A 27,727-nucleotide genomic window follows, 5' to 3' on the forward strand; every position below is an offset into this window, starting at 1 on the left:
TTGCTTATCACAGTTGTATGTAGGAAATAAAGTTTTATCCGGCGGGCTTCGACGAAGCGTTCAGAACACACTCAGAACGATATAACGCTAACGCAACCGTGCTCTTGGCGCAGCTTCAAATGAACGCCAGGTTGATCGAAGGCGGCTTTGGAAAGAAAGGGCCATTCGCGAAACGAAGCAGTGTGGTACTATCTGGTGTGGACGGTCATGTATTAGTTACTTTCGTTTTGTCTTTGCCGGCTTAGCTTAGCGGCTTACAGTACAGTTCTCTGAGGGGACTAACTCTACGCACCGCCACCGGCAACTGCAACGGTTGGACCGTTGCGATGGAAAAACAAATTCGAGGAAGAATCGAAAGGAGACAAGGTGGAATGTCCTTCGCAGCGGCCATGCTGTGCTAACGAATCGGAGGATCGAGTGGAGGGTCGATGGAGCTGTGTCCTTCCGTCGATATGCTTCAGGAGAACGTGGTTTCGTTGGGAAAACGAAATGGTGGCCGAAAATAATACACTAGTTTCTCAGATCAGAACTTTGGCTGTAACTTCCGAGCAGGTGCATCACCCTCGATCCTCTCACACAAGCCAGTCCGAACCCGGTGGACAACAGCCAAGACTGGCGGGTGGCAGGTCGCCGTACTAGCCCTTATCCTTGCCACCCGGGCCAACGGTGACGCCGAGCAGGTGTTCCCCGGCCATCAGGCCGCCCGCCGGTTGATGCGCGTAGTTGCGGATCTGATGCAGCGAGATCAGCTGGTTCGGGAACGCATTCGACGGGCTCTGGTTCATGGCCACCGCCTTCTGGTTCTGGAAGTTGATGGCGTCGTACAGGTATGACGGCCGCTGGGACGCGGCCAGCTGGTGGTGGTGGTGCTGCAGACCCCCGAGATGCGGCGGAATCGCGTTGATCGGCGTGAAGGCCGAGTTGGGCGCGGCCTTCGCTATGCTGCTCGTGTCGTAGCTGACCGACATCGGGGTCGAGGACGGTGGCATCGCCAGGTTGCCCCCGTTCAGCGGACCTCCGTTGTGCTGCTGACCGGACTGCGGTTGCTGCTGCTGCTGGTTGCCGGTGTTAGAGTTGCCGTTGGATGCGTTCGGGGCGCCAGCATCGTTCGGACCACGCACCGCACTGGCCCCGACCAGATCCTCTACGGCATCGTCCCGCGCATGGTGAGATCCTGGCTGGTGGTCGGTGGTCTGATTGCCGGCAACGGCACTCGCGGTGCTGCCACTGGTTTGGCTTCCGTTCGGCGTGAGACTGAAGTCGTGATGATTGTTCTGCTGCTGGCTTATCACCTCGTTGATGGTGGCGGCCGCCGAGTCCGGACTGACCTTTGGCCAGTATGCGCTCTCCGCACCCATTGCCGCTGCCGCCACCGCTGCCACGGCCGACGGTTGGGCGTTGGAGGCGTGACTGCTGTTGCTGCTGCTGCTACTGGCGCCCGAGGAGCTGCCGGGAGTCGCAGCACTGACGTTGACGGTGCCCCCGTTGTTGGCGTTACTGCTGCTGCTGCGCGTCCCGATCGGTGGCCGCTTGTCCGTCCGCTCCGCGTGCTTCTGCATGTGCTTGGACAGGTAGGTTTCCTGCGTGTACGACTTGCCGCAGTACTGGCAGATGTGTGTCTTCAGGTGCTTCGACTCCTTGTGCTTCGGGATGTGCTCCAGCAGCGACGGTTCGTCCGAGAAGCACTTGTAGCACGAGTTGCACTTGAACGGTTTGTCGGTCTGATGGCACCGCGAGTGCGACTGGAGGTTGGAGAGCTGCGAGAACGCCTTGAGACAGCCCGAGTGGCGGCACTTGTACGGCTTGTCGCCGGTGTGCGTCCGGATGTGCTGCTGCAGGTGCGACAGCTGCGTGAACTTGCGCTGGCAAATCTCGCACCGGTACGGCTTAATACCGAGATGGATGCGCGTGTGCTGCGACAGATAGCTCGAGTTGGCGAACGCCTTATTGCACTGCGAACATTTGTAGGGTTTGGCTTCTCGCATATGAATTTGGGTGTGGAGCTGCAAGTCAGCTTTCGACGTGAATATCTAAAGCGGGAAAAAAGCGGATGCCGATTAGAACGAGCTACACGGAACTATACAGATTGTCTATCAGGTGCCGTGCGTACAAGAACCATGTAGTAATGAGTGCGCAGTAGAATGTAAAATTTCACGACCTTTTGGAATTAACACTGACTACAGGCAAACATTTAGTAACCCCATTGAACACCCCCTGCAATGGTGGAAAGTTTTCACAGAATGTAAGGAATTTTGGTTTAATGTATAGGAGTTCAACTGAGACGGAGCGGCCGTTTGTCGATCAAGTCGAATAAATAGAACCTTTAGAAATAGTCGTGGAGAACCGCATTTCTTCCAAACACTAGCAATAGTATTCACCTGGTAGCGAGATAAAAAATAAACCTAATGCATTGAATTATAATGCAAATGCATTCCCACGAATGTAAGAATCATTTATACATTTACTAAATTTGCCTTTGATCGGCGCAGTGTTTTCGAAATTTATTTATTTATTTGCAAAAGAAAACAGTCAACGGGCAACTTAGCACTTATAACTAAAACTAATCACAACTGACGAAACGTAAAAGCGAAGCTGGTAACGGATATTTTCCGGAAAACAAGGAAGACAATAACATGGGCGAAACATTTACCAAGAAGACATGAAAGCAAAAGCATCACGACATTGATCAAGGGATAAAGAGCTAGTAAAGGGTCATTATGTCCGGGGAGAGACGACCGTGCGTCAATTCTGAGTTCCAGGTTGGGTCGTCGTCTCAAACATCGGACAGGATCAGTACGTTCGTTAGTTAGATGTTTTCATATCAAAAGTTTAAAGTATTACCAACACTCAACTTTTAACGCATTAAGTGGAAACACAAAATATGAATAAATTATATTGAATAATACAACCCACTCACAGAATAAAAAATAAATATAAAATAGTGCAACAATATACTGAAAGTAACGGAAGTAGGAAGGAAGTAGATGTGTGCGGGTTTCGATTGATAATATTGAAGACCAAGTTTTGCTTATTAATATTAAATTAAATAAAATAAAAATTAAACATTAACATCAAAATAATACCAAAATTGCTTAACAGAAATACTTATTCAGCAGCGGCTACAACTTGATTGAATTTTTGATGTACTGTTGAAGCCAATTTTGAACTTTAAAATAGTATCCGGTTGCAGGTGTCGTGTTAAGTACTTCAAATAATGATGGAGAAATAGTTTTGTAAAGTACGGTCATTCAAAGATCGCAAATATATGATGGAAACAAACTAGTACAGTGAAGAGACCATTGTAATACAGTAATGTTCTTTCGGCCCAAACCTGGGGTGAAGTGGTGAATTTTGTTCATTTTTATCGTACGAGGATGTAAAACAGTTATTCAAAATTATAATTTAAATACGGAATCATTAACACTTAGATTAATTAACGCAAACGGCCAAATGATCGTTGATTCGAACCACACTCGGATTCCTTTCTAATCCCTGCGGAAATATCCTTGAGCGTTGTGCAGCTAATCTACGCAATTAAAGCGTCCGGATAAGTAAACGAAATGGCCCTAGAACTGGTCGCTTGAAAACCCTCACACATTACTCCCATCCCCGTACACGGCGCAAGAAGCAATGAGTCCTGATAAAGGTCCTTAAAAATGTGTGATTTTACGGGGCCTTGAACATGTGAGTGGCCCCCGCCAGGCTTGTAGGCGCGATGAGTGCGTTTGGTGGTAAATTTTGCACAACATGTTCAGCGTAGGACATGCCCAGCCAGGACCCACAGCGCAACGGAAGCGCAATTTTGTGTCGCTGTCATCAACTCCAAATCGCACGGGACGCGTGTAATTTGAAACCCGGACATTTTTATGTTGGCAAAATGTGGTCACGGAAACACTGTGAACGCAGATCCCACGAAGAGAATCGCCAACGTTACGGCTTACCTTCGGGTCTTTCGTATCGAGTAAGTCGTCCGAATCTTCGATTAGTGGCTGTTGTTGCTGATGCTGCTGGGGGTTCATAAGCAGGTTGGGCGATGGTGGACACGAAGTGTCGAGTTCCTTCTTTTGGACGATGAAATGTTTAAGCTCTAAATCGATGTGATCTCCGCCGGCGACCGAGGCCACCGTCGCCGCCGGTTGGCCACCCGAACCGGTGACACCGTTTATGCCGGCCGGGGGATTGGAAACGTTACTTCCACTGGCACCGGTAGGCCGCGGGATACTCGGGGTACTTCCATTTCCACGCTGAGGCCCCGGGCCAGTGCTGGTCATCGATGGGTTAACGTTGGGCGCGTGATGGTTGCCACCGTTGGCCGTCAGGTGGTTGTTGTTGAGTCGATCACCAATCAGTGGCACTCCATTGCTGCCCACCAGCAACCCATTGACGGCGAGCGAAATGTTGTTGCCAGGAGCGGCCCCAACACTTCCCAGAGGGTGGCCCGGCTTGAGTGGAAAGTCCAGCCGTTCGTGGTGCGACACCAGCCCGTTGGTTAGGAAGGGCTTTTGATTCTGCTGCTGCTGCTGCGGCTGGTGATGGTGCTGTGCCAGCTGTGGGTGCTGTTGATGCTGCACTTGCTGCACTTGTTGCTGCTGTTGCTGCTGCTGTTGCTGTTGCTGACTGTAGTCCAGCATGGCCGGATTGGTGCCATTGGAGTGAATCGGCGTAAACGTAACGGTGAGCTGGGTGTTTGGAGCCGCCGACAGCACGCCACGTTCGTTGAGCGATCGCAGCTGGTCGATCGACCGGTGGAACTGATTGCAATCGCCCGAGGCCGCTATTTCCCCGATCAGGGGCGAGTTGTGATAGTCTAGGCCGCCTCCCGGTCGGGAGTACTCCACAATGCGTCCCTCCAGCTTGAAACGCTAACGCTAACGCTTGGCGAACGATCCGTTTCTTGGTGTTACTGAAACACAACCCAAGGTTTCTGAAACTGTTTCACTCACTAACAACTGACTCACCGCGGGGAGGAACACTAGTGAAAAGGGTAAACTGTAAAGATACTCAGGAGGTTGAGTTGAGGGCCACCATGCGCCTCCATGGAGTGGATTTTCAACAAATCGGAACCTTTCCCCCTAAACTCGCGCCATTTTATCGTTTCTACCTAAAACCCTAGGGCCACCAGGAGAACTGTGAAATGGTCAGAATACCGACGGAACTCACTCAACTACTAGGATAATAGAAACAGGAAGTCGGAACAGATCAGACGCAAACATGAACACATTTGCTGACCTGTGGAAACCGCAAAGTATTAGTTCTGCAAACTAATTGGTGCGGTTTTTATTCGACATTTGTGGCCTAACTACAACAACAAAACGTATGACTACCTTAATGAAAGTAACGGAACAAACATTAGCCCACAAGAGCAACATCTGGTGAATACCCCGGGGGTTAACAGTTTCCATCCGACATTTTCGAGATAGGTTTTGACCGGTTTTGCGATCTGGAGTCGCGCGTCGTCATGTTGAAAAATCAGCTTATCATGTCTGCTGCCCCATTCCGGTCCGTTTTTTGGACAAAGCTGGCTTCAAACGCATCATTTCTTGCCGATGGGATTGTCCATCAATAATATCATAAGGTTTTAAAAGCTCACAGTTCACCACACCGTTCATGTCCCACCATATGTACAGCATAACCGTTGCAAAGTGAATATTTCGCGCTTTGGTTGTGTTGAAACTGATTCTCCAGGTTGCATCCAAGGCTTTTGGCGTTCACGATTCTTGCAATAACTCCTGTTTTCATAACCAGTAACGATTCGGTACAAGATCTGCCGTGTTTCTGCCGTGCAAGCTTAAATGAATAAGTAATCCTCACAAAAACACTTTATCAGGAACAAAACTCGACATTTTCAGATGCGTAACAAAGGTGTTGTGTACACTTTGACCAAACAATCTATACTGCGTTAGATGCGTAATGACAGTAGCTGTCAGATACATATTTCTTTAAAATAAAATTGTGACATTTAGTGAGTAATGCCATCCATTGTAAAATCGCACGAATTAATTTGCAGACCTAATAACACTTGACCCGAAAACAGATTCATCTCACTTCACTGGTCAAGGGCTTGATCGGAAGCTCGCTTCCTCATGAGTACACTCCTTTTGTCGACGATGACCACGTGGGCCATAAGACGCTGGCGGTACAACTGATTAACTGGAATTCAACATCCCCGGAATTCTAGACGTCACCACATGTTATCCACACAGGTTTTTGATCGGGTTACTGTTATCACTTCACGCGGGTCACACACAAACGGGAATAAAACAAAAACAAAACCGGAACCGGAAGACACCGGAACCTGCTCAGCGCCGGACTCCCGAGAGTCCATGAGCTCCGGAGACCAACCGTTCCCTCCGCCGCTGCCAGGAGGGAAAGGTTGACTGAAACCCTGGTTGAATCCTGGCCCGGCGGGGTTGCGATCGCTAGGCATAAGAGACAACGGCGGCTTCTACTTTCGCGTTCGATGACATTTCGGTCGACGATGTTTGTTTGGGTTTTTCATCGTCGATCTCTGGTTCTGCCTTTTTTTATTTTAGTTCTCCGTCTCCGGCTCTCCGGGAGTCGGTGTCGGTGCCACGTTGTGTTTGTGTGCATGTATCCGCCGGCGGATCGAGATCCTGCTGGCGGCGGCGGTGGCTGCGGCGTGCCGGAATGCAACACGCGGAATGTCTTGCGCGCGGTTCACCTCACCGATTGGCTTTTTGTTGCATCTTTAGCTATATTGGTTTTGAGCGCACCAGCGAGACGCGAACCACTTTTTGTGGCGTTTGTTTTTGTCACCGCGCGCCACTTCGCGCGTCCTGTTTCGTCCTTTCGCCGTTCGCAATCGGAGTCGGAGTCGGTGTCAATCGGAACTTCGACGCTACTGCTGCTGGTGCTGATTGAACGGTTTCCCCGCGCCGTGTCCCCACCCGCCTGGCGGGTGGTGGCAGGTGGCCGCGGAAAATGTCGTTCGCACAACAAAGAAAAAAAAAAAAGGAAACGGCCGCACAAATAATAAAACGTTTGTTACACGCTCTCTCCGCTTCTCGTCTGGCGCGGCCGGCGGGGCGCGAAACAATCGCAACACGCGCGCGGCCCGTTCTTGGGGCCCGGATTTTTGTCGCGCGGTCTCCCGGAAACCCGACGTGGACGGTGGACGCCGCGCGAGATGCGAGTGGTGCACGAAAAACGCACGCGAGATTTTTATGTGCTGTTACTCATTAGAATGTAAAAACTCGACTGAATTTTTTGCGTCCGAAGCACGCGGGGCGGCCAGCGCGTGTTTGAGAATCTGGACGGAACCCCCCATCCGGGGCCCACCAACCGCAGTCCGGCTGCCGAGGAGCGGCCGAAACCGGCCGAACCCGGACGACACCTCCGGGCTCTCCGGGCCCCGGGTGGTGTTGTGGCTTTTCCGCCACCGGAAAGCGGAACCCGAAGGCCGGCACGGCACGAGAAGAAAGAAGCGCGTGGGGAGGAGGGGCCGAGGGCGGGGGAGCAAGTGGACCGGGCAACAGACAGGTGGCAACGGAAGGTGGACCTGTGATGATGATGATGATACGATTGGGCGTTTGTGGCCAGAGCAGGACGAAAAGGCGCGCGCGAGAGTTCGCCCGGTGGCGGGACGGCGGAGGCGGCGGCCAAGGAGGCCAAGGAGGGGCCGAAGAGAGGGAAGTACAAAAAAAAAACGGAAAAAACGTGGTGTGCAAATTTTTAACCCTCCCGGAGCTGCTGACCACCCCGACCCGACGAGACGATGACACGATCTCTGCCAGTGTACTGGTGTGGATAAAACGCATTTGCCCGAGTGCGCTGGGTGTGTGGGACTGAGGGGGAGGAGGGGGTGGTCCGGGTGGGAAGCCTCCGCGTAAGGGTTGTTTCGGGCCAGCACTGGGAGGAGCAGGAAAAAGTACGAACGAAGAAAGCGATACCGAAATCCGGAACACCAGCGAACGAATCCACCTAGTGTCTGGCGCTGTGAGTGGAGTGAACGCGTCGGAACTGTCTTCCCTTAGCCGTTACTTTCGGAGATTAATAGATTGATCGACTCCAACAAGCAAGACATTAAGGCGATCTTCGCTTTCACTCGAAAGTGCTTTGAGTCCGGTTCTGAGCTCCTGCTTCGATCTGTAACGGCAGGCTCCAGCAGATCTCACTTCACAAACCAATCCAATACATGGCTCGTTACCATGTAATAATAAAAAATAAATAAAATTCAATCAATTTAATGTAGCATTGTAGCATTGTGTTGCATTAATCGCCAAAACCCTGAGTACCATTGTGGTAATGTGTGCAAGATAATGAGTACCCCAAGAGAACAGTATAAATAAAGGATCCCCAATAAAAGGACAGTCGAAGGGACTTAGCTCTCGAACTCTGTTTTGTTTTGTCTCGGACTCTCTGTGTCCCCCTACCCTGGTAAGGCCCGATGCTCTCCCAACGATCATACCGTGTAGGAAAAACACTCTATGTGTTCTTTCAAAGGCTGCCCGGTCAATCAGAGAGACCCGAAACTGTCAGTGGGGCGTAGCAAGAAGAGGGGTCTTTTACTCCATAAGTTCGCCCATCGATCGTCGACCACCACTGCATAGAATCCATCACCCGGATCTCTTCTTTACAACGAACCTTTTTCTATTACAAATTCAACAACCAATGATACAAAACCATTCGAAAAAAGAGGGACAGACATCGGTCAAATAATCATGGGTTATGAAGACGAAGGTCGTGTTCGTCATATTTAAGCTGATGGGCGTAAGAAATCAACACCAACCAGAATTGATGAACGTACATTGACCATAACAATCCGTTTTTAATCCCCCAAAAATATTCGATAAATACAATACAAATAATTGATGCTACGACTCAACGGTCAATACGAGAAGTTGGAATTTTTGGCTATACGAGGTCTAAAATGAACATTAAAAAGTCAGTCATTAATGAAAAAATCTTATTGGTTACGATTGTACAGGGCAGGATATAACAGGATAGTGCAGCAATCCACAAGCCATAATTAGCAGGTTTTAGGCTATCCACATCGTTCTCAAGATCATAAAGGGCGTGTGACCAATTACCAATGGTATTAATTATTGTTAATTATTAATATTGGTATGAACCTTGAAGTATGTGAAAATTTAACAACTCAATTTAACATTCAAATTTATCCATCCAATGTGGACCACACTAGTACCTGAAAGTTACCTGATTTTTTCATCCTCTTACTTAAAAAACCCTTTGAGTTTTTGAACGAAAGTGTATCATTTCCATACTGTATCCTGTCAAACAGACTCCTGTCAGACCAGTCAGACGCAATACTTTTCCGCCAGCGACGCCGCGGCCGAACGTAATGGGCGCAGATTAAAAAAAGCAAGACGAAGAACACGACGAAACGAATGCGTGGGCAAGGGGGAGGGGGTACGAGGTCGGAGTAGGCGAAGCAAGGGGACGAGGAGAAAAAATTGCACGCGGAGGGCACGGATCTCGCGCCGCGCGCGCTCCGCATCCGTCGGCCGTCGGCGGGGGAAAACGGGAAAATCGAACAAGAAAAAATGCGCCCTCCCGACCCACCCCCCACCCAACCGGAAAAAGGGGTGGACGGAGTGGAAAAAATCCTGATTTTGCATGTGTTGCATTTGGCCAGGGCCGAGCCGACCCAGGCCGAGGCCGAGGCCGAGGCGGTCTCTTCAAGTGGCTCTATGTGTCTGGTGTCTGCCTGCTGGGTGTGTGCGCGGTACGGCGTCCTTGCACACACTACCACGCCAGCCAGCCAGCCAGCTGTAGGACCGTCGTCGGTGCCGTCGTCGTCCTAGTCGTCCTTATCGGGTTCCGTGAGTCCTGGCGACGGTGGCCGGTCCGGTCCGCGTGCTCTTACACAGCCACAAACACACAAACACAGGCCTCATAGAGTGGGAGGGAGGGGGGGGGGGAAAGCGCGGAACTGAATCGGAAAAAATGCGAGTGAGCGAGACGGAAGGCACATTTTTTCCCCAGCTTTGCGCGTAGATTTTTTCCACCGCGAGCGTTACGCAGAGTCAAATTTAAAAATGGCTCCTCTCGCTCTCTCTCTCGCTCCCACCGCTGGCTCTGTGTGTGTTCTCTTTCGCGCACACGTGCAGCATTCTCTCTCTCTCTCTTTCTAGGTCGGCAAGGATTGTTTTGGGTTTTCTTTTTGAGGATCCCCTTTCGAGAGGGGACCTTGGGGGGAGACCGATGGCAGCATCCCATTTTTTTACTGCGGGAAGGGTGGTGAAGCAAGGGGGGGGGGGGGACTGGCCGAACGATACTAGGACGAGGACTAGGACCGGACTCCGGACCCCGGCGGGCCAACAATGGAATGGAGCGAATTGAAGGAACATTAGCGTACATAGCGCCGCGCAGCAGGACGCGCTTCCGGTCAGCCCCCGGAGGGGAGGGCCGATTTTTTTTCGGCCACTAGTGTGCGTGTGCGATTTTTAAAACGGCATTAGATGGGGTGGGGGGTAGGGTGGGGGGTCCTGGACGCGAGTGCGTAGTGTGCGCGGGGTGGGAGAGCAGGACCGAAGGAAGCAATGAAAAGGAAAACAAAACCGGTTCGGTCACGCACACCACCACGACGGCGCGCGGTCGCCGCCGAGCAAGGACACGAGGGCGAAAAAATTGGTGCAAGATAAAAAGAAAAACACACTCCTTCGGAACCCGACCCGGGGATCCCGCGGGTGGGTGGACTGAACCTGCACCAACACCGACACGTCCTCCGGGGGTGTGGGGTGGGGGAAAGGGGGGGTTTTGATGCGGTGCTCCGATGGATGCGTTTCCTGCGCGGCGTGTGTGTGCGTGTTTCGTTCCATCTTTTCCCAGACCTTGGCGCGTGGCCGGCTGGCTGGTGGGGATCTCATTCCGTCATTTACTGCATCCTGCAGTACCGGGGACCGCAGTCCGAGGCGGAGGGGCCACTGCCACTTCCGGCGAGGTTGAATGTGTTCATTTCGTGTGCTTCGTCTTCGTCCGTTTGTCCGATCTCTGAGGCGGACTAAGGGGAGCCCTATGGAGTCTGGAGAACGCAACCCCCAGAGGGAGCATCAATTGAGCCTGGCCTATGATTAACGCGTCCAATCGCGTGTTTTGACAGCTTGGATTTGGACGGTGCAAGCATCTCAGAAGTCGGGGCCATCGGTTTGTCAACCACCTCTGTTTACAGGCGACGCTCAAATGACAGGTGTTCCGAACAAAACAACTCAGTTCAGACGCCGGACCTAACTGGCGGACGAACTGACGGGGTCTGTGGACACTGATTCCATTTATTAAAAAGCATAACTCGGGCACAGGACTGGGGCGTTTTGAATCAAATCCGTGACCGCTCGGACCATCAACTTGATTGGGACCAAATACCTGGCACAGGACAGGAACAAGCCGGGGCTCGGTTATGTGGAACGGAATTTGGGAGACGAATCGAATTCTTCATGTCTTTCGGACGAATGGCGAACAAAAAACAACGTCGTCGGCGTCGGCGAGGTTGGCCCGCGGTTGGCCATCATCATCATCATCATCGTGTGGGCATGATTATCATGAGAGTAGCATCATCGACATGCGAATAGCGGCAGCTGGAGCGATGAAGCATCGGACCCGAAACGCATCCACAGCGACAAACGAATCCTTCTACGCATCCCCCGACCCTGACCAGCAGCAGAAGTGTGTGTGCTGCTAGGGGTATTGGAAGGGCCAGCCGATCCGGGAAGCCCGGGCGGGAAGCCGAACCGGGGAAGTTGATTAAATGATAGAACCATCGGCGTAGTTTCGGCGTTCCGATGGCGCAACCCGAGAATGCCGACTCGTATGACGCGCACGGAAAATAAGGCCCAAAACAAGAAAAAAAGGCTTAGGAACACGGGCTTTGGTGGCCCCCGGTGTTTGTCCGTGGTGCGTCTGTTGCAAGTTCGATCAATTTTCGGCGAAGCGTCAGAGTGCTGCCGAATTTCGGTGAAACAAAGAAAGGGCCGCAGCACAAGGGCGTAGGTAGGTGTGGTGAAGCAGTAAGCAGTATGAAGCCACATACACACCATGGGAACGACGGCGAAAGAATTCCGATAGCCCAAATGGCGAAAACCGCCGGCAATGGGAATGACTTTTTGACGACGGCCAACGGCAATGGCTGCCAATACATTGCAACAGCGCAACGTCATGGAGGCGAAACAATGGGCGAGTGAAACCGGGAAGCGGATCCACAAAGAATTACATCAAATCTGTACGGAGTCCCCCGCTAGCATTGTGAGAACGTTGCCCATTTAGATTACTAGCGTTACCAGCGTTACCAGCGTTACCAGCTGGTTCTCCGGTGGACAACCCGTTGGTTCCCGTTTTTCTTTTTTCGCTAGAGCGTTTGACGCAAATGCTGAGAGTGAAAACTACCGACGCTTAATGAATGGGAAAGTTTGGCCCCGTCATTGCAAAATAATTGAACCCCGTTTTGGCATCGCTCCTCTACTCTCCTGGATGAGTGGATGAACTTCCGGCGTCGTTAGGCAAGTTGTCACACTTTGTGTTACGCCGCCGCCGTCGGACACTGTTCTAGCGCTGTGTTTGAATAGCGGCAACTGTGGCAACGGAAAAGTTTCCAGTGGACGTTCGGAGAACAAACGGAGTGTCCGGAGTGTTGAACTATTTTGCCACTACATCAGCTAAGCCACCTTTTTCCTATATCAACCGTAAGTGTGTTCAGTTGTTCAGTTTTATGTTATGAGTCGATTCTCCGTTTAATGAAGCGGCATTCGAAGCGATATAAACCATGCCCATGCAAACCCGTTATATTAAATTTTCTAATTAGACAAACTGTGCGACATATTGAGTGTACCTTCAAGCCTCAAAAGAGGCAAAGAACGTTTTGGTTTCTATGCCGTGTATTGGATGAAATTATGCAAAATGCTGTTTAAAACATATAAAATATAGTGGCGGCTACGTAAAAGCATCGATAACTTTCTTCATGGAATTACTCCACGAACGGCTTAAAATGAGAAATCCATTGCCTGGCACTTGAAAATCAGTGTCTGAACTGCAAAATTGCTAGTCTATTAGTCTATTACGTAGGAATTATAGGGGTATACCGCCTACAAGATCTATTTCTTCGTTCTGCAAGAAACGACTAGTTCCATAGTTGGCGATCTAGTTGATAACTATCAGGCAGCAGGTCGAAGAGGAAAGTCTAACACTGATCAGCTTTTCGCCATGTGGCAGATCCACAATTGATTTTCGTAAGTTCACTAACCACCTCCTCATTGATTTCAAAGCCGCAGACCACGACAAGTGTCGAAATACCAGCCAAAATTATCAGACTTGTTGGAATAACCATGACCACAAGCCAGATGAAGGTGGATGGAAAGCCCAAGCCCCACTAACGTCTTTGATACCAACAAGAAGATAGCTCTTCAACATCACGCTGGAGCGAGCCACTCGGGACTCTGGAATGGAGATCTCAGCAAGCACCTAGTTGAAGTCCAACGATATCCTGGCCTATGCTGATGGCATTGACATTATAGGTCGAAGGCTCTTTGATGTAGGTCTGGTTTACATGACGATTGAGTAAGCCTCGAACAATCTAGGTCCTCAAACAAACAAAAACTAGACAAAATTTAGAGTGCCATCAGCAACCCTACGAACAACAGCAGGAAGTATTTGTGGTGCTCGTCTCGACACTATCAAAGACGTATTTAGTAGTAGACGTAGCGTGAATCTCCTCATGCTGAAGAAGGAGGTGCTCAGATGATATTTAGCCCCGTATTTGTTGGGAAGTAATGCTACGTACTAAAATTACTCATTCCAAGACAGTGGTTCAAGTAGTCGATAGCTGACGCATCTTATAAAAATGAATAAATATTTACAGACATCGATTACGTACGTGTCAGTTGTTTTCGATATCTTTGACCTACTGAAGACTTAGTTTGAAGGGGATTGATTAAGACATTTTCAATGTAAAACTTTGAAAAGTAAATGAATCGTCTGCAGTAACAAAGCGACCAATCAATATAAGAACGTTGTTAAAATCATCAACGTTCGTTCAGTAGAGCACCATCGTTTGCGCTCACACTTTGTTGCTGTCCTTCGCGAAGATTGAAACACGTGTCCTGGTCGGACCAGGACCAAGTACAGGAGCGAAAAAGGTAAACCGAATTTTGGAGGTTTAATTATTTTTTTATCGAAAGCTCCCTGGACCTGGTCGGTTATGCCGCAGCAAAGGCGAGGGAGAAAAGAGTTGAGAGGTTGTTGGTTGCGCTGAGTGCGCGGACTTTCGAAGTTGATTTTTCTTGCACTCGCGAAGTTGAAAAAGAAACGGCTCCCCTCTGCTTCTGGTTCCCAATTTTTCGCGTCCCTATTGGGAATGTATAATGCCGGCCCGCTGAAACACTTCCATCAACTTGGATCAAATAAAGAAAGGGTCCCGGTGGTGCCGCTGTTTTTTGGAGGGCACATCCTTGCGGAAAAAAGAAACACGCGCCTGAAAGGGGACGGTTCGGAGAAGAGGTCTTTAAAACAATTCCGCGGAGAAATTGGAGTGCAAGCAACTCCAGCGAAGGAAAAAAAGAATGGGAAGAGCAACACAAAACTGCGGGAAAATTGAAAAAGAAAAGTAGTCAAATTGGGAGACGGATCACACGGCGTGGCCGCGCAGTGAAGGGAGCGAGATGAAATGAGTGGCCTCCGGCTGGCGCCGGACAGGGACGGGACACGCTTTGGGCGGCTTTGGAAGTAAGATGTTGGCGAGTGGACTCCATATTTCGTTTCCTTTCATTAGCTTGATTGAGTGTTTGTAATTAGTTGATAATGAGTTTCTTTTTTCCCGGAGTCCCTTGCTAGCCGGACACTTAAGCTGTGGGACCGTCAACTGCAGAAACAGCGCTTCTACTATGCCCCCTTCGGCGCGATTGGGATGGAGATACTATTGTGCGTTCCGTTGTGCACGGAGCGGTTCTATTGGTCCGTCATTGGCACAAAGGCAAGAAACAAGTAAGCAAACCCACTAGCAGTACAAGTAATCATGGAGATGTAATAAGAGAGACAGTTTAATGATTTGTTACATAATAGTTTGAAGAAAAACATTCCCTAAATCCCCTAAAAACACAAAAAAAACGTTGTTTCTTTTTCTAAATCTGTGTCAGCAACACTAAAATAATCCCTATCCTAGACAAGCTATGTTTACAGTTGTTCCAATTTTCCAAACGGATCGAAAAGTGCTTTTTAGGAATAACCTTCAACACATTCTTAGTGTCGACTCCTATCTCAACTGTTAACTATAAAAGGTACCCACGGAGCGATCTCTCTAGTATCTCGAATAGCTAGAAGTCGCACGTTGCTAAGTCAGGTGAATACTTTGAATAAGCGTAAAGCGATTGAATGTACTAATGACTTTTGACCACAAATGGTAAAGATAATGCATCTAAATTAGCTAAGAATTTATTACGTCAAACCGTGTACTGGAAACCGATTACTACTTATACCAAGGCTAAAAGACATAAACCCTTATGCGGCAGAAGGTCTTTTTCAACGCAACCGAACGTTTCGTGTTCAACGGACATGGTCTAAGACTAGTGTTGTGTATTGGGATCAGCTTGGTGTAGTTTATTATAAGCAACATCAACCCAAAAACGGCACTAACGTCCCAAACAATGGATGAAGTAATTGATCTAAGCACTGAGGCTGAACCTTAACCACAATATGCAAAAGTGGTCTTTAACGATTGCAGTGCTCAGCTGTATGGACACGTTGGTTCTGTTTGAATAAGGCATTTTATCATTCCAGTTGTGTTTTCCAGACGATCATTTGGCCAGACGATGACGGCTCTACAGAGCAGCTACTCCTTCTTTGGCCAGAGAGTAGGAGAGGTCCTGAGATCGCCTGGATGCCGTGGGAATTTTCAGTATATGAAGGAAACTCCCAGAATTGGCTCAGGCACTTCACAAATTTCTCTCTTCAAAACATGTCGATGCGAAGTGGGAGTTCTTGGTTAGAAGCCTATTACGGAGCGTTTTAGGGATACACTTTTCAGGAATAGGATATGTATGAAGCCCACACCTGAGGCCCTCTATAAGCCCTCTTTCCTTTCAGGGTTGAATACGTTTGTTTATCAGGTTTAACATAGCTCTTCTTGTACATCACGGCACGCTGACGCAAGGAAGGACGATCGAACATACCTGAGGACACATTTTGCACTGATACTTCCGGCCCGTCCCGTTGGGCAACCCGGTGGTGGCCCCGATCTTGGTGGCGTTGATCGGCTGCGGGACGACCAGCAGGGCAGCGGCGGGGTTGCTTGCTCCATGACCATGTCCGTGGCCTCCCGGCGAGTTGCTGCTCGACGACCCCCGGGCACCGTACAGTTGGCTCATCTGAGCCGCACCCGCCTGCATCGTGTGATGATCGAGCAGCCGGCCATCGTCGATCATGTGGCTCTTTTGCAGGTTGTTGTGGTGATGGTGATGGTGGTGATGATGATGATCCACGGGATTCATTTTGGCCTATTCGGGAAACAAGCAAACGCTCACTCAGTAAACGTCACCGCAGATAGTTATGAGGCAAGCAGGAGCAGAACTTCATGAAAATGAAATGAATCAAAATAATACGAAACTAACTGAACGAAAACAATGGACGATTGTAATGTGCACAAAAGACGAGTTGAAGAAGAAAAAACAAAACCGAAACGAAACAAAAGTAAGGCTGAATGAAGCGAAGCGAAGTGATAAACACAGCAACGGTCTCTCGCGGGACGTGCAACGGACGCTACCTCGTATCCTTGCTTCATGGACATGTGGTTTCTGGGGGTCGGCCACCCCCCGTACGAGTCCATGTCCTTCGTGTGTTGTCCACATTGCTGCCAGGGCGCCGGAGAGCGGACGGGAAGAGAGAGGAAAAGTTTATTAAACGACCGTCCGGTGAGCCTTCTTACGCAACTCTTACGCCGTTGGCAAGAGAGAGTTTTTTGAGTCAAATTTCGAACCAAATCGAAACCCGTTTGGGGGAGCGACCATAGAACGTGCGGCTAATTAAATAGAACACTTGTAGAGGCTGCTGGCCGCGACGCGAAGAGCCTTGCAAACGCCGTCCCCGAAAGCTGACACGCTTCAAGTGAAGACGACCAAACGAAGGGCGACGACGATGACGCCGCACCCGACCACGAAGGGGTAGTTAAATGATCCTTTTCAAGCGTCTCGGCGGACGAGCAAGAAACCCGGAGTGCCGGCGCACGAGATATTTCCGTGGCGAAAAAACGTATCCACCGCCACCGTGGGTGGGTGGGGAGGCCGCGGAGTGGGTGGAAGTGGGCGGAAAAATTATTTAAAATACTGGAAAAAATTAGCTCAAGGGTGGAAAATTTTTATATCAAAGTTATTTTTTAATTGAATTTTTTCTGTTCGCCCGGCGTTCGAGGTCCGCGCGGCTGCAGGGTTTTCCCTGACAGTTTTTCCAACCCCACTGGGCGGTAGAGGGCGCGCTTTGGGTGGTCGGGGGGCCTCACATCGGGCCACCGCGCCCTCGTGCCGTCGTGGGGTGCAAATTAAACCGGCCAAGGCATGCCAGCGGGTGCCCGAAAGGATCCTCTTTCACTCTCTCGCTCTTTCTCTCCCGGGCACGGACTTGGCTCTTTCTCTCTCTCTCTCTCTCTCTCTCTCTCTCTCTCGGTGTCGGCTGAAGAAGCATCATATCGACGCGCGGCCGTACAGACTGTTGCCGGACGCCGGAAACCCCCGAAGGCTGCGTGCTGGACATTGGATAGCAAACGAAGCGCCAGCTCGCCCGAACCCGACACCCCGTTCCCGACATCCTCTCCCCGCGCGGCCACCGACTTTCCCCAACCCCCGTCACCCCCACGGGGGTGGGTGACAGGCGGACAGGGTGCTCTGAATTTTTCTCCGGCGTAGGGCCGTGAAAGTTTGAAACGTGTTGATGAATCTATGGTAACGATAGAAAGGATCTGCCGCTGAGTGATACCGCTCGCGCCCGAGTCCGCGTCCCGTCCCGTCCCGGGCAAGGATTTTATTTTTTCGCAGCTCACATCGCTCTTCACTCACTCTGCTCCCTCATCTCCCCACACCGTCCGCCGTTGCTGGCGTTGCTCTTTGCGCCGAACTTTTGCGGAAAGGACTCGCACACCGAAAAAAAAAGAAACTCGGGTTTCGGGCAAAGTGCGTCCCCGTGCAAGCTGCACAGGGATGCGGCCCGTGCTTGCCATCGGAAGGGCAACACGCCGTGCAGTTAAATTGGAAAATAGGAATGGAAGCTAGGAAAAAAAAAAACCCCGTACAGGGCGAGGCGATCGCCATCATCATCATCATCATCGGCATCGGCAACACAACCGGGTGGTCGAAAATGAGAAAAACCCGCACCCATGTGACGTGCGTGGACGTGCCTCAGTAGCTCTTGTGTGTGTGTGAGTCCAGAAGGCAGGTTGGGAGGCCAGCGGCCAACTACGACACCCGAAAATACATTTGGCGGAACACGCGCGCGCCGGCCTCATTGGCGAATATGCGCGCACGCTGGCCAAATGTACATTAAATGATTTACTTTTCTCTGGCGCCGGGTCCCGGGATTTTATGCTTTTGATGCTGAGGCCTATGCTGTGGCCGTGGAACCGGAAACCGGCGACTCCCGCGGGGCAACGCAATCAGCGCGTGTTTTGAAGAGGAATTAACGCGCGAGGCTGACGGTCGAAATTCGTAGTTTTAATTAGATTTTTTTTGCTACGAGCCAAACGAAACTGGTCTGGGGAGCGGGAATGAAAACTAGTGGATAAGATGGTGATCAGGGCTTGAGATTGGCCACCGACATGAACCGCATGTGGTTATCCTTGATTGGTCTTGGGCGAAGAAATATGAACGCCAACGGACGAGTGTCCGTTTTGTAGCTTCTTCTCATAAATACAAAGGAAACGGTTGGCGGGATTCCACAATTATCGATTAACGAAATTATCGAAAATTAAACAACGCGCCCTAAATTACATCGGAGTTTGCATATGGACTTCGCAAGATTGCACTTCAATGCAACGTTTCAAGTATCGACTTGAGTCGAGTTTAATGCGAATTACACAAAGCGACAATATGCAAACAAACAAGGCAGGGCAAGATTTGGAAAATTTCGACGGCTCAGCTGGGCTCAAGGTCAAAATGCAATAGTTTCGAAGAAAAGTATTACAGGGTGATCCTTCAAGTGTTTGGATTTTTAACTACCCATTATTTGACTTTTAAAACATCAAACTTCACTTTGGAAATTTAATAAACATTTAGTAACATTTTTGACGAAATGGGACGCTATACGTTTGCAGAAAATGGGGAAATATTACAAAATTACTTATGTATTTCCAAAGTGATGAGTCTTCAACTCAAATTGTAAATGTAAATAAGTCGTGATGTTTCCGTTAACGACGGAAACCCTCAGGTTCGACGTTTCCTTAACCTAGTGGAACCCACAAACTGAGTTTCGTCCGAATAGTTTTACATCACGCTTGAATCACTCCGAAGGCCGACCTTCCTTAGACGCTTCCAGTTTTACGTACCAGCCGTCCGTCGAAGGTGTTCTGTTCGAATGGCTATAGTTAATTAAGTAGAAACCGAGATCTGAATGCGTACGCGAGAATGCTTCAACCTACGTCCCTTCGCATAAATAATGCACCAAGCATGGACAGGAACTTCATTGACAACAACTCCAGATACCCACAGCGCACGAAGCCAAAGTAAAATTAGCCTGCTCAACAGAACTTTTCCTTGTTGGACTTGACGTTTCGAAACGTTATTACGATCGGTTCACTTCTGACAATAGATTCCAAAACGAAAAGCTCTGCGCAGTTGGTTCTGCAGCTGTGTCGGTTCACAATTTCTCACCTGCATTTTTTAAACTGCGAACCAATGGATACAAACGATATTGCGAGATTGAACTGAGTGAAAGACTTGGGGTTTTTATTTGAATTCCATTTGCTTAAATACGTTGAAAACTATTGAATATTGTGAATTTGATGCAAGCCTTGGAAACGCCAAATCCCTCATTATACTTGAAAAAGATAACTCCATTTAGCTTAGGCGAATTTGCCAAACAATCTCGCCAACGGTCAGCATCAGTGTCCAGAGCTTGAAGTTATGTCGTTAGTCGTAGGCAAACAATGGCGTCCCTCGGCGTCTGCCGATTGCAAATATTTGAATTTAATCATGAAAAATGGAAGCTAATTTTTCTTCTTTGTTACACGCGGATCGAGTTGCTTTGGCGGTTCGGCGCGTCGCGTTGGTTTCACGAATTTTCACGAACCCAACCGTCCACTGCTGTGGTGTGGCTCGCTCGCTCCGAAAAAGGTAATGAATCCTGGCAAAAGCCATAAATCATTAGGTGCGCAAATTTTGGAATCAAACGCCAAATCGGCCGCCGAGAGCTCGCGGCCGACCAAAAATTGACACCAAGCGCAAAGGCTTCCTGCTGCAGGGCCACCATTACCTTCGCATACCATCACAGGACGCACGTTCGCGTGTGTTACACGTACACCTGCGATCGTCGTAGTGGACATGAGTAAATGGACATATTTTTTGCTTTGCTGTTGCAGCATAAAAATCAAACTAGCTGAAAGGACCTTCAAAAGAAACTTTCGCTCCATCAATACCAATACTGCCGTCGTCTAATAGGTTCATTGTTTAACGTCGAGGCGTTAATCCAAAATACCAAACTGGTCTAAAGCAATTGCCACACTTTCAAAATAATTGAAATCACTCACAAAGCATGAAAACTATTGCATTTGAGTTTGTCTAATTAACCTATAGTCTGATTGAAGTATAATAAAGGTCGATTATCTGACATTATTATGTTAAATAATGTGTTAATACTTTAACATTATAATTCAAAATTCTTTCCATTAGATTAAAAAAAAAGTTAAATCCTTTACAACTGATATACCTGATTCTAGCTATATCTAATTTTACTATCCCTATTTATACAAACAAGCCACAACAAGTAGCTTCACAATATTTTATTATAAAACGTTGATTGCGTTACATACTTGTAATTTTCGTAACCAGAAATCGTTGCACGTAACAAGCATATCCGCTTGAAGTTTGCCTGGTGAGAGCTTGAGTCAACAGAAATGTAGAGGACACGTTTTGTGGGCAAAATGTAGTGCTTCATCAATCAAACGTGTCAACACATGAATGTTGAATTATTTTACGACACGTGTAACAATCATCTAGAGCACAATCGGTAACACAAATGTTATGTTTCGGCTTCACAAAAAATGGACATGCTCATGTTTGGATATTCCACTCGTAGTGCTTGTTTAGGCTCATTTCAATTTTACCCATACTTTGGTAAACAATTTCATTATTAAATCATTGTAGTAAATATGTTTTACGTTTGAGTGTGATATAGTGATAGTGAGGTGTAGAATAGTGATAAACGTTTTGTCAAAAATGCGGACCAAACAGCAGAGTTAACATAACTTTTACTTTATCTAACAATAAACCGATACTACAAACCCAAGTGCGTAATAAGCACAGCACTCAATCAATAAAGATACTTTAAAGAAAGCATCGAGATGCAAATTTTCTAAATTCGATTCTAACTCGAAAGCCGCATGTCGATGCATCGCAATACCTACGGAGTCAAGTTGCGAGTATCGGCTACCCATTTGGCTGCTAGTTTCAAGTGTGAGTAGTGGCAATTTTGGCGCAAATGTATTCTGCACTATTACGCACACACGAGTGTGCCGTTACAGAAGTGCTTGTGTTCGCTAGTGTTGGTGACACACAGGACAGAGCATGAATCGGGGCCGTTCGGGAAGGTATGTTTCGCTTCCAGTACTCGTTTCACTGCTCTATTCCCCATCACTTTTAGCGTGTTATTGTTTCCCAATGTTCGGTAAGGAGTAACAGAGATCGTGTGAAGTGGAAGAGATGGAATAGAATTTTTCTTCATTACTTGCGTGATGTATCGAACACTCGTTCGTACCTTCAACAAACCGGGCATACGTATTCGGTTACACAGCCAGCCCGGCGATGCGCTAGAAGAGAGCGCAAGTGAAACGCAACACCAAAAGCAACGACAAAGTTCGTTTGCACGGTTTCACTGGCGCCTGGTGGATTCACGGAAAATGTAGAGCGAAATGTGTCCGCTCGGGCACAGTGTGTGTCACAGCCAAACGTGTTTGCGGACGAAGCCACTTGCTGTTGGTGTAGGTTTGGCACTTATCGTAGGTTTAGGTATCAGTCGTTTCATATTTTTTCTCACAAATGGAGACGCATGGTGTTTTATGAACGCACATTGGTTCTCCGACTACCAAAAACTTGTGAGCCATTGTAAGCTTTCTTCGGAACTTATGCGAATTTTGTATTCCCCATTTGGACTGTCCACATGTGCTAATAAACCTTTTCCTAACATTTTGTATTCGCATCGCCGCATGCCAACGTCCTTAAAGGCGGCCGCAGCACAAGCAGAACCGGGAGCTCGAAGCGGCCTCGGCGATGAATAACATTCCTGACCAGCCCCAAGAAGCAGTCGGTTAGGATAGCGATTCATCTCGAATTTCGCTCTCGCTGCCAAAAGCAAAAGAAATGTAAAAGAAAAAGCTTGTTTGTGGTAAAAATGGCCGGTACGGGAAAACAAGGCGAGAGAGAGAGAGCGAGCGAAACGCCACTCCTCGACAACACGGCGGTGCATATGTTTTTCTCTTTGTAATGTTCTTTGTTGCGCCCGTCCGGGGTGGTTTTTCCTTCCAGAATCGGAGCCGGAGCCTTCGCCCGCTCACCGTGACCTTTCTCCCACGGCGCTGGGAGACCAATACGAGAAAAAGGAAACGCTCTGTGTATTTCGCTGGCCCATGATTTATTCTGGCCTGGTCTTTCTTTTTGACTCTGAGGTGGGCTCGTAGCTCGTAGCTCGGATCTGAATATTGACATTGATGGTGCGTTTGCTGCGCTACGAACATCCGTTCACCGGTTGATGTACAGGAAATATTTTTCCAGAACGCGGAATTTGACTGCTGTTTGAGCAGTATAAGTTCTGCACGCAGGCTTGATTTTGAACAACGGTACAAAAATATCCTGGACCTAACTCACTAGGTCCAACGAACATATAAGAGAAAATACTAAGCCCTACTAACCCTGAACAGAGAAAATACTAAACGAGGACCTTCGAATAAGAATTAACTCAAGTGAAAGCTTTTGTTTCTTTAAAAAAACATTAAGAAAATTGTGTTTTTGTTGTTGTGAAAAATCTTTGATTTTGGTCCATGCAGATTTGCTATAATAACTTTAAAAAATTATATTGCGCAATAGCCATTTCCGCCCTTGATAACAAAATGAGCCCTGTTTTCGTCGTTCTCCACCTATTTGGCCAATTTTTCGGTGGATATGGCGGCCACTTCTTGTCAATTGTTGGTCTTGAGAGCAACTAGCAAGTCCTTGGCTTGTTAGCGTATACCTTGGATTTCGAATAATCGTGCAAAGCAAAAGTCTGGTGCGGAACTCTGGTCCAGGGAACAAAGGTCGCAATAAATTGATTGCTTTGAGAGCTGAAAGGTGTTACAACCAGTTCATGCCATTTGCACATAAAAATGGCAAAATCCGTTATCATGGCCCGATATCACTCATCATTGATGGTAGTCGTAGCTTTGACATCGTCTTCAAAAAACTGCGGCCCGATGATCATATCCTCGCGACTTTCACGCCGACCACTAACGTTTTGGTCGTAAAGAGGTGTTGCTGTTATATTAATTAAGGGTTTTCGGTAGCATTAATCCAACAAGTGGATTTTTAACCCTTTTTATTTAACATTCCCTTTTGTTCCATTTAGTGGTGATGATTGAGAAGTTATTTTGAAAGTACAGCTGAAAGATTTCCGTTGCCCGATACGTCCACCTTTAATGACCCACCCATTAGCAGTAGCAGCCAGTAGTTTCATCAAAAAAGTAGTTACTAGTTCCAACTACGTTCATGAACTCATCGTTCTAGGCGATTTTGCTCGGTAACTTTTAATGACAGGTCTAAGATCCTGATCAAGTTTAAGACCCAATTTTTCCAATAGCAAACCGTTCGTTAAAAAACCAGTTTTAGTAGACATTTGGTGCCTAGTATTGAAGAATTGAATTAATTGATTGAAGAGTGTTTTCGTTCGTCAGGAGAGTCTAGTCCGGAGCGTTCCTTGAAACCGTAGCCGTCCGCTGTACTCACCTCGACCGGTCCATTCCACATGTAGTGCATTCCAACGGCGGCCGCCGTCGGGTCGTGGTGCGGGTTGGAGGTCATGTGCTCGGCCATCACCGCGCTCATCCAGTGCACGAGGCCCTGGGTCGGGTTCTGGCCTTGCACCGTGCCTGGGACCGGCATCTGGTTGAAGTTCGGGATGGCCGCGGTGGCGGCCACCGTCGTGCTGCCGGAGTCGGGAGTGGCCCCTTCCGGGCCGGCCAGCCCGGGAGCGATGGACGGGGACGGTGGTTGGGCGGCCCCGCAGTTCACCGAGCGACACTTGGTGTCCTCCGGGTGCGCGTGCCGACAGTTGGCGGCGGCGGCCGCGGCGATGGCCACGCTGCTGGCGGCCGCCGTCAGGCTCGACTGGCTTCCCGAGCCCCCGCCCTGGGCGTGCGGGTGCGACAGGTGCGGGTGGTGGTGATGGTGGTGGTGGTGGTGCGGGTGGTGCGGATGGTGGAGGTGCGACCCGGTGCCGTGGTGGTGGTTGTTATTGCTTTTCGTGTAGTCGTTGTTGTTGGTCGTCTCCGACAGCCACGGGAAGGCGTTCGACGTTTTCTGTGATCGAGAGAAAGCCAAAGGAAAATGACATTAGTAAACCGGGCAAACGAAGCGGGGGGAAGTGACTAAAGGCCCACGATCGAGCAACATGATGGAACGCAGGCACCAGAGCCGGAATTGTCATATACTGGGTTTTTCCATTATTTATGCGCTTTCCTTTCAATCTGTAAATCCATTCTTTGTTTACAAGCCATTTAGTATCGACGTGTCACAGTATTTTTTTACAACGGAAAAAATCAAATATTGTGCAGTGATCGAATTTTTAATTGTGAAAGTTTTAATAGCATAGGAAATTTATAAACGAATGCTGAAAATATACAAGGATTCTTCGCCTTCAATTGATACAGTGGAAAGATGAGTTGTTAAATTCCAATGTGGTCGTACAAGTCTTCAAGACGATCCACGTCGAAGAAGTCCACAGACATACATAGAAAAAATACGGGACATCGTATTGGAAAAGCGTGAAATGACTAAAAGAGATTTAATATAAGGCCTAGGAGTCTTATTGAGCAGTGTAAGGAAATTTTTGACTGAAATAATCGAATGCAACTTTCTTGGCAATATTTGGAGCGTTTTCGAAAGGATTAAGTAGAATTTTGTACGTCGACTATCGATGAGACTTGGGTGATGATCCTGAGTGAAAACAAGAGGCTAAAGAGTGTTTTAAATTTGTTTCTTCGGTTTCGAAACGGGTCCGTGTCCAGGAATTGGCCAAGAAGGTGTTAGCATCAGTTTTTTGGGACGCGAAAGAAATGTTGTTTGTGGATTACTTGCAAACTGGTAAAACGATAAATTCTGAATAATATTGTAATCTTTCAGAATAACAGAAGGAAAAAAATGTGAAAATTGACACGGTTTACAGAAGAAAAAAATCTTTTTTCATAAGGCCAATGAGCCGTGATAATAGCAAAAGTCCGTGAATTTAAGTTCGAATTGTTGGAGCATCCCCCGTATTCATCAGATTTGGCCCATATCAACTTCCATCTGCTTCCAGACATAAATAAAAATCTGGCGTGGAAAGCCCTATTCATCAAATGATGACGTCATAACGGCTGCGAAAGCGTATTTTGAAGCCCTTCCAGACTTCAGGGATGGAGCTCATAAATTGGAATCTCGTTGGAAAAAGCGCACTAACGGGAGACCGCACTGAATAATAAAGTGTATTGTGCTCTCCTTATCGAACCACAAAACTTATTGACCAGTCTGGTGTATGTGTCACTCCGCACACAGGCAAACTGACCTCCAGCAACTGTTCACTGTGTTTGACGTCGAGTTTTCGGCCGGGCATCGCCGGCAGGGCGGGTTTCTGGTCCTTGGCAAAGGCCGCCAAAGGGCCGACAGGTTGCTGGTGGTGGTAGGTCGGTGATGGAGACGCAGCGAATAGTACGTGGCGGGAAAAGTGCGCCACCTCGGGACCGGCCGCGTCCACTGGCTGGCTGCTGGACAGATCTTCCGCCTTCTCCTCGACCTCACTGGCACCCCCGTCGCTGCCATCCCCACCGACATCGCCATCCGGTGAAACCGTCGCCGTGTGTTGTCGCTTCTTCAGCAGTGACGCCGACGCGGCAAACAGGTTCTTGTAGAAGTGGGCCGGAAATAGGAACGGCGATTTCGCGGGGCCGATTTCACGCGGCTCGTGCGTCTCGTCCCCGTCGGAGGAGTACTCTTTCGGCACGGGTCGGACATCTGACACGGGACCACCGCCATCGTATCGATGCTGCTCCCCGTGATCACCGTGATCGTGAAAAAATGAAGAGCCGCATCGGTGGTCCGCTTGGAAGGGTGTCAGGCGACTGAAGAGATCGTCCTTGATGCGCAGCTTCGACGGTGTCATCGGAGGCCGCAAGGGAATCCTATGAAACGATCGCCACGAGTTCACTCACTCGGCTCACCTCACGCGGGGCTCACTGCTGGGACTCACTCATGCGCGCTCATTCAATTAATTCACTGCCACTTTGGCGCCCACAACTTTGGCCCCGTTTTAGATAGCGCCACCCACCCCTCAAGGATGCATCCCCCCCCGAAGGACACTCGGTCGGGGCCGTAGGCCGTAGGCTAACGCACCGAACGAAAGGAAACTCGCGGCGACTTTCACTTTTCCGGCTACTCCTGGCTGGTGGTGGAAACTTTCGGAAAACTTTTCCCCCGCGACCCGGCGGACCACGAGGATTTGCTTTCACCGCTCACGGCTCTCGCCGGTGGCTGAAGCTTAGTGTTGAGGTCAACGCGGCTTCTGGTCGCCGCGCGAAGGTTAAGGCTAAGTTGGTTAGGAACTTTACGTTGCGTGTTGGAACTTTTGGAACCGAAGGCCGAGGCCTCGGTTAGGAACGTTGGGTTTTCAGCACATCACTTGGCTAAGGCACTCTGGGCACTCCACTGTCCGCGCACTGGTCTGGTGGGAATCCGATTCGCGACGTGTCTCGGCGTATCCTTCAATCGCGGCGGTCCGGATCGATCCTGTGCCGCTATCGGTGGAGCTTGCAACAGCAGCAACCGCAGAACCAGCACCGACGACGACGACGACGACGAGGACGACCGCGACCGCGACGACGCCGACGAGGCAAACGTCTTGACGCTCATAACACTACTTCTCTGGGGCTCAAACAAAACCGAGAAAAATGCGCTGCGAGAAAAATATAAGTTTTATATATACACACATATATTTTCTTCTGGCCCCGCTCCACACCACATCGCCTGCCGGCCGCCTGGCTGTTGCTACTTCCTGACCGTCAGGACTTGCGCGCGGGGAAGAGCACGGCGTCTGGTGCGGTATCCCGGTGCGGGCTCCCGTATACACTTTTTTTCTGCCATCCCCGTACGCTGTCCCTTTTTTGCCCCCTGAGCTTTCATCCCCGAGCTCCCCCCCACAGCCCCAGACCAGCCAGCTACACTAACTCCGCGCATTACCACCGCGCGCTGTGTGGTAGGTCCTGCCACCCACACGCCCCGGACGCCGCCTGCCAAATCCTTGGCGGCCAACACTCGTTCGCTTTCTTTTGGGCTCCCTCGTTCCACGG

At 49.1% G+C, this 27,727-nt stretch overlaps 1 protein-coding gene across 1 annotated transcript; it reads right to left on the reverse strand.

The window, feature by feature from the left end:
* Positions 1–512: 512 nt before the first annotated feature.
* On the reverse strand, positions 513–26,544 carry LOC131207619 (zinc finger protein rotund). Its single transcript, XM_058200240.1, has 5 exons — positions 25,951–26,544; positions 24,135–24,707; positions 16,724–16,810; positions 16,134–16,457; positions 513–2,030 (listed from the first exon to the last, which is right to left on the reverse strand). Exons 1-5 carry the CDS (start codon positions 26,542–26,544, stop codon positions 636–638), a joined length of 2,973 nt encoding a protein of 990 aa, XP_058056223.1. The 3' UTR covers positions 513–635.
* Between the last annotated feature and the right edge of the window lie 1,183 nt (positions 26,545–27,727).

This window comes from Anopheles bellator, chromosome 2 (genome assembly GCF_943735745.2).
Source record: "Anopheles bellator chromosome 2, idAnoBellAS_SP24_06.2, whole genome shotgun sequence".
Taxonomy (NCBI): Eukaryota; Metazoa; Arthropoda; class Insecta; order Diptera; family Culicidae; genus Anopheles; species Anopheles bellator.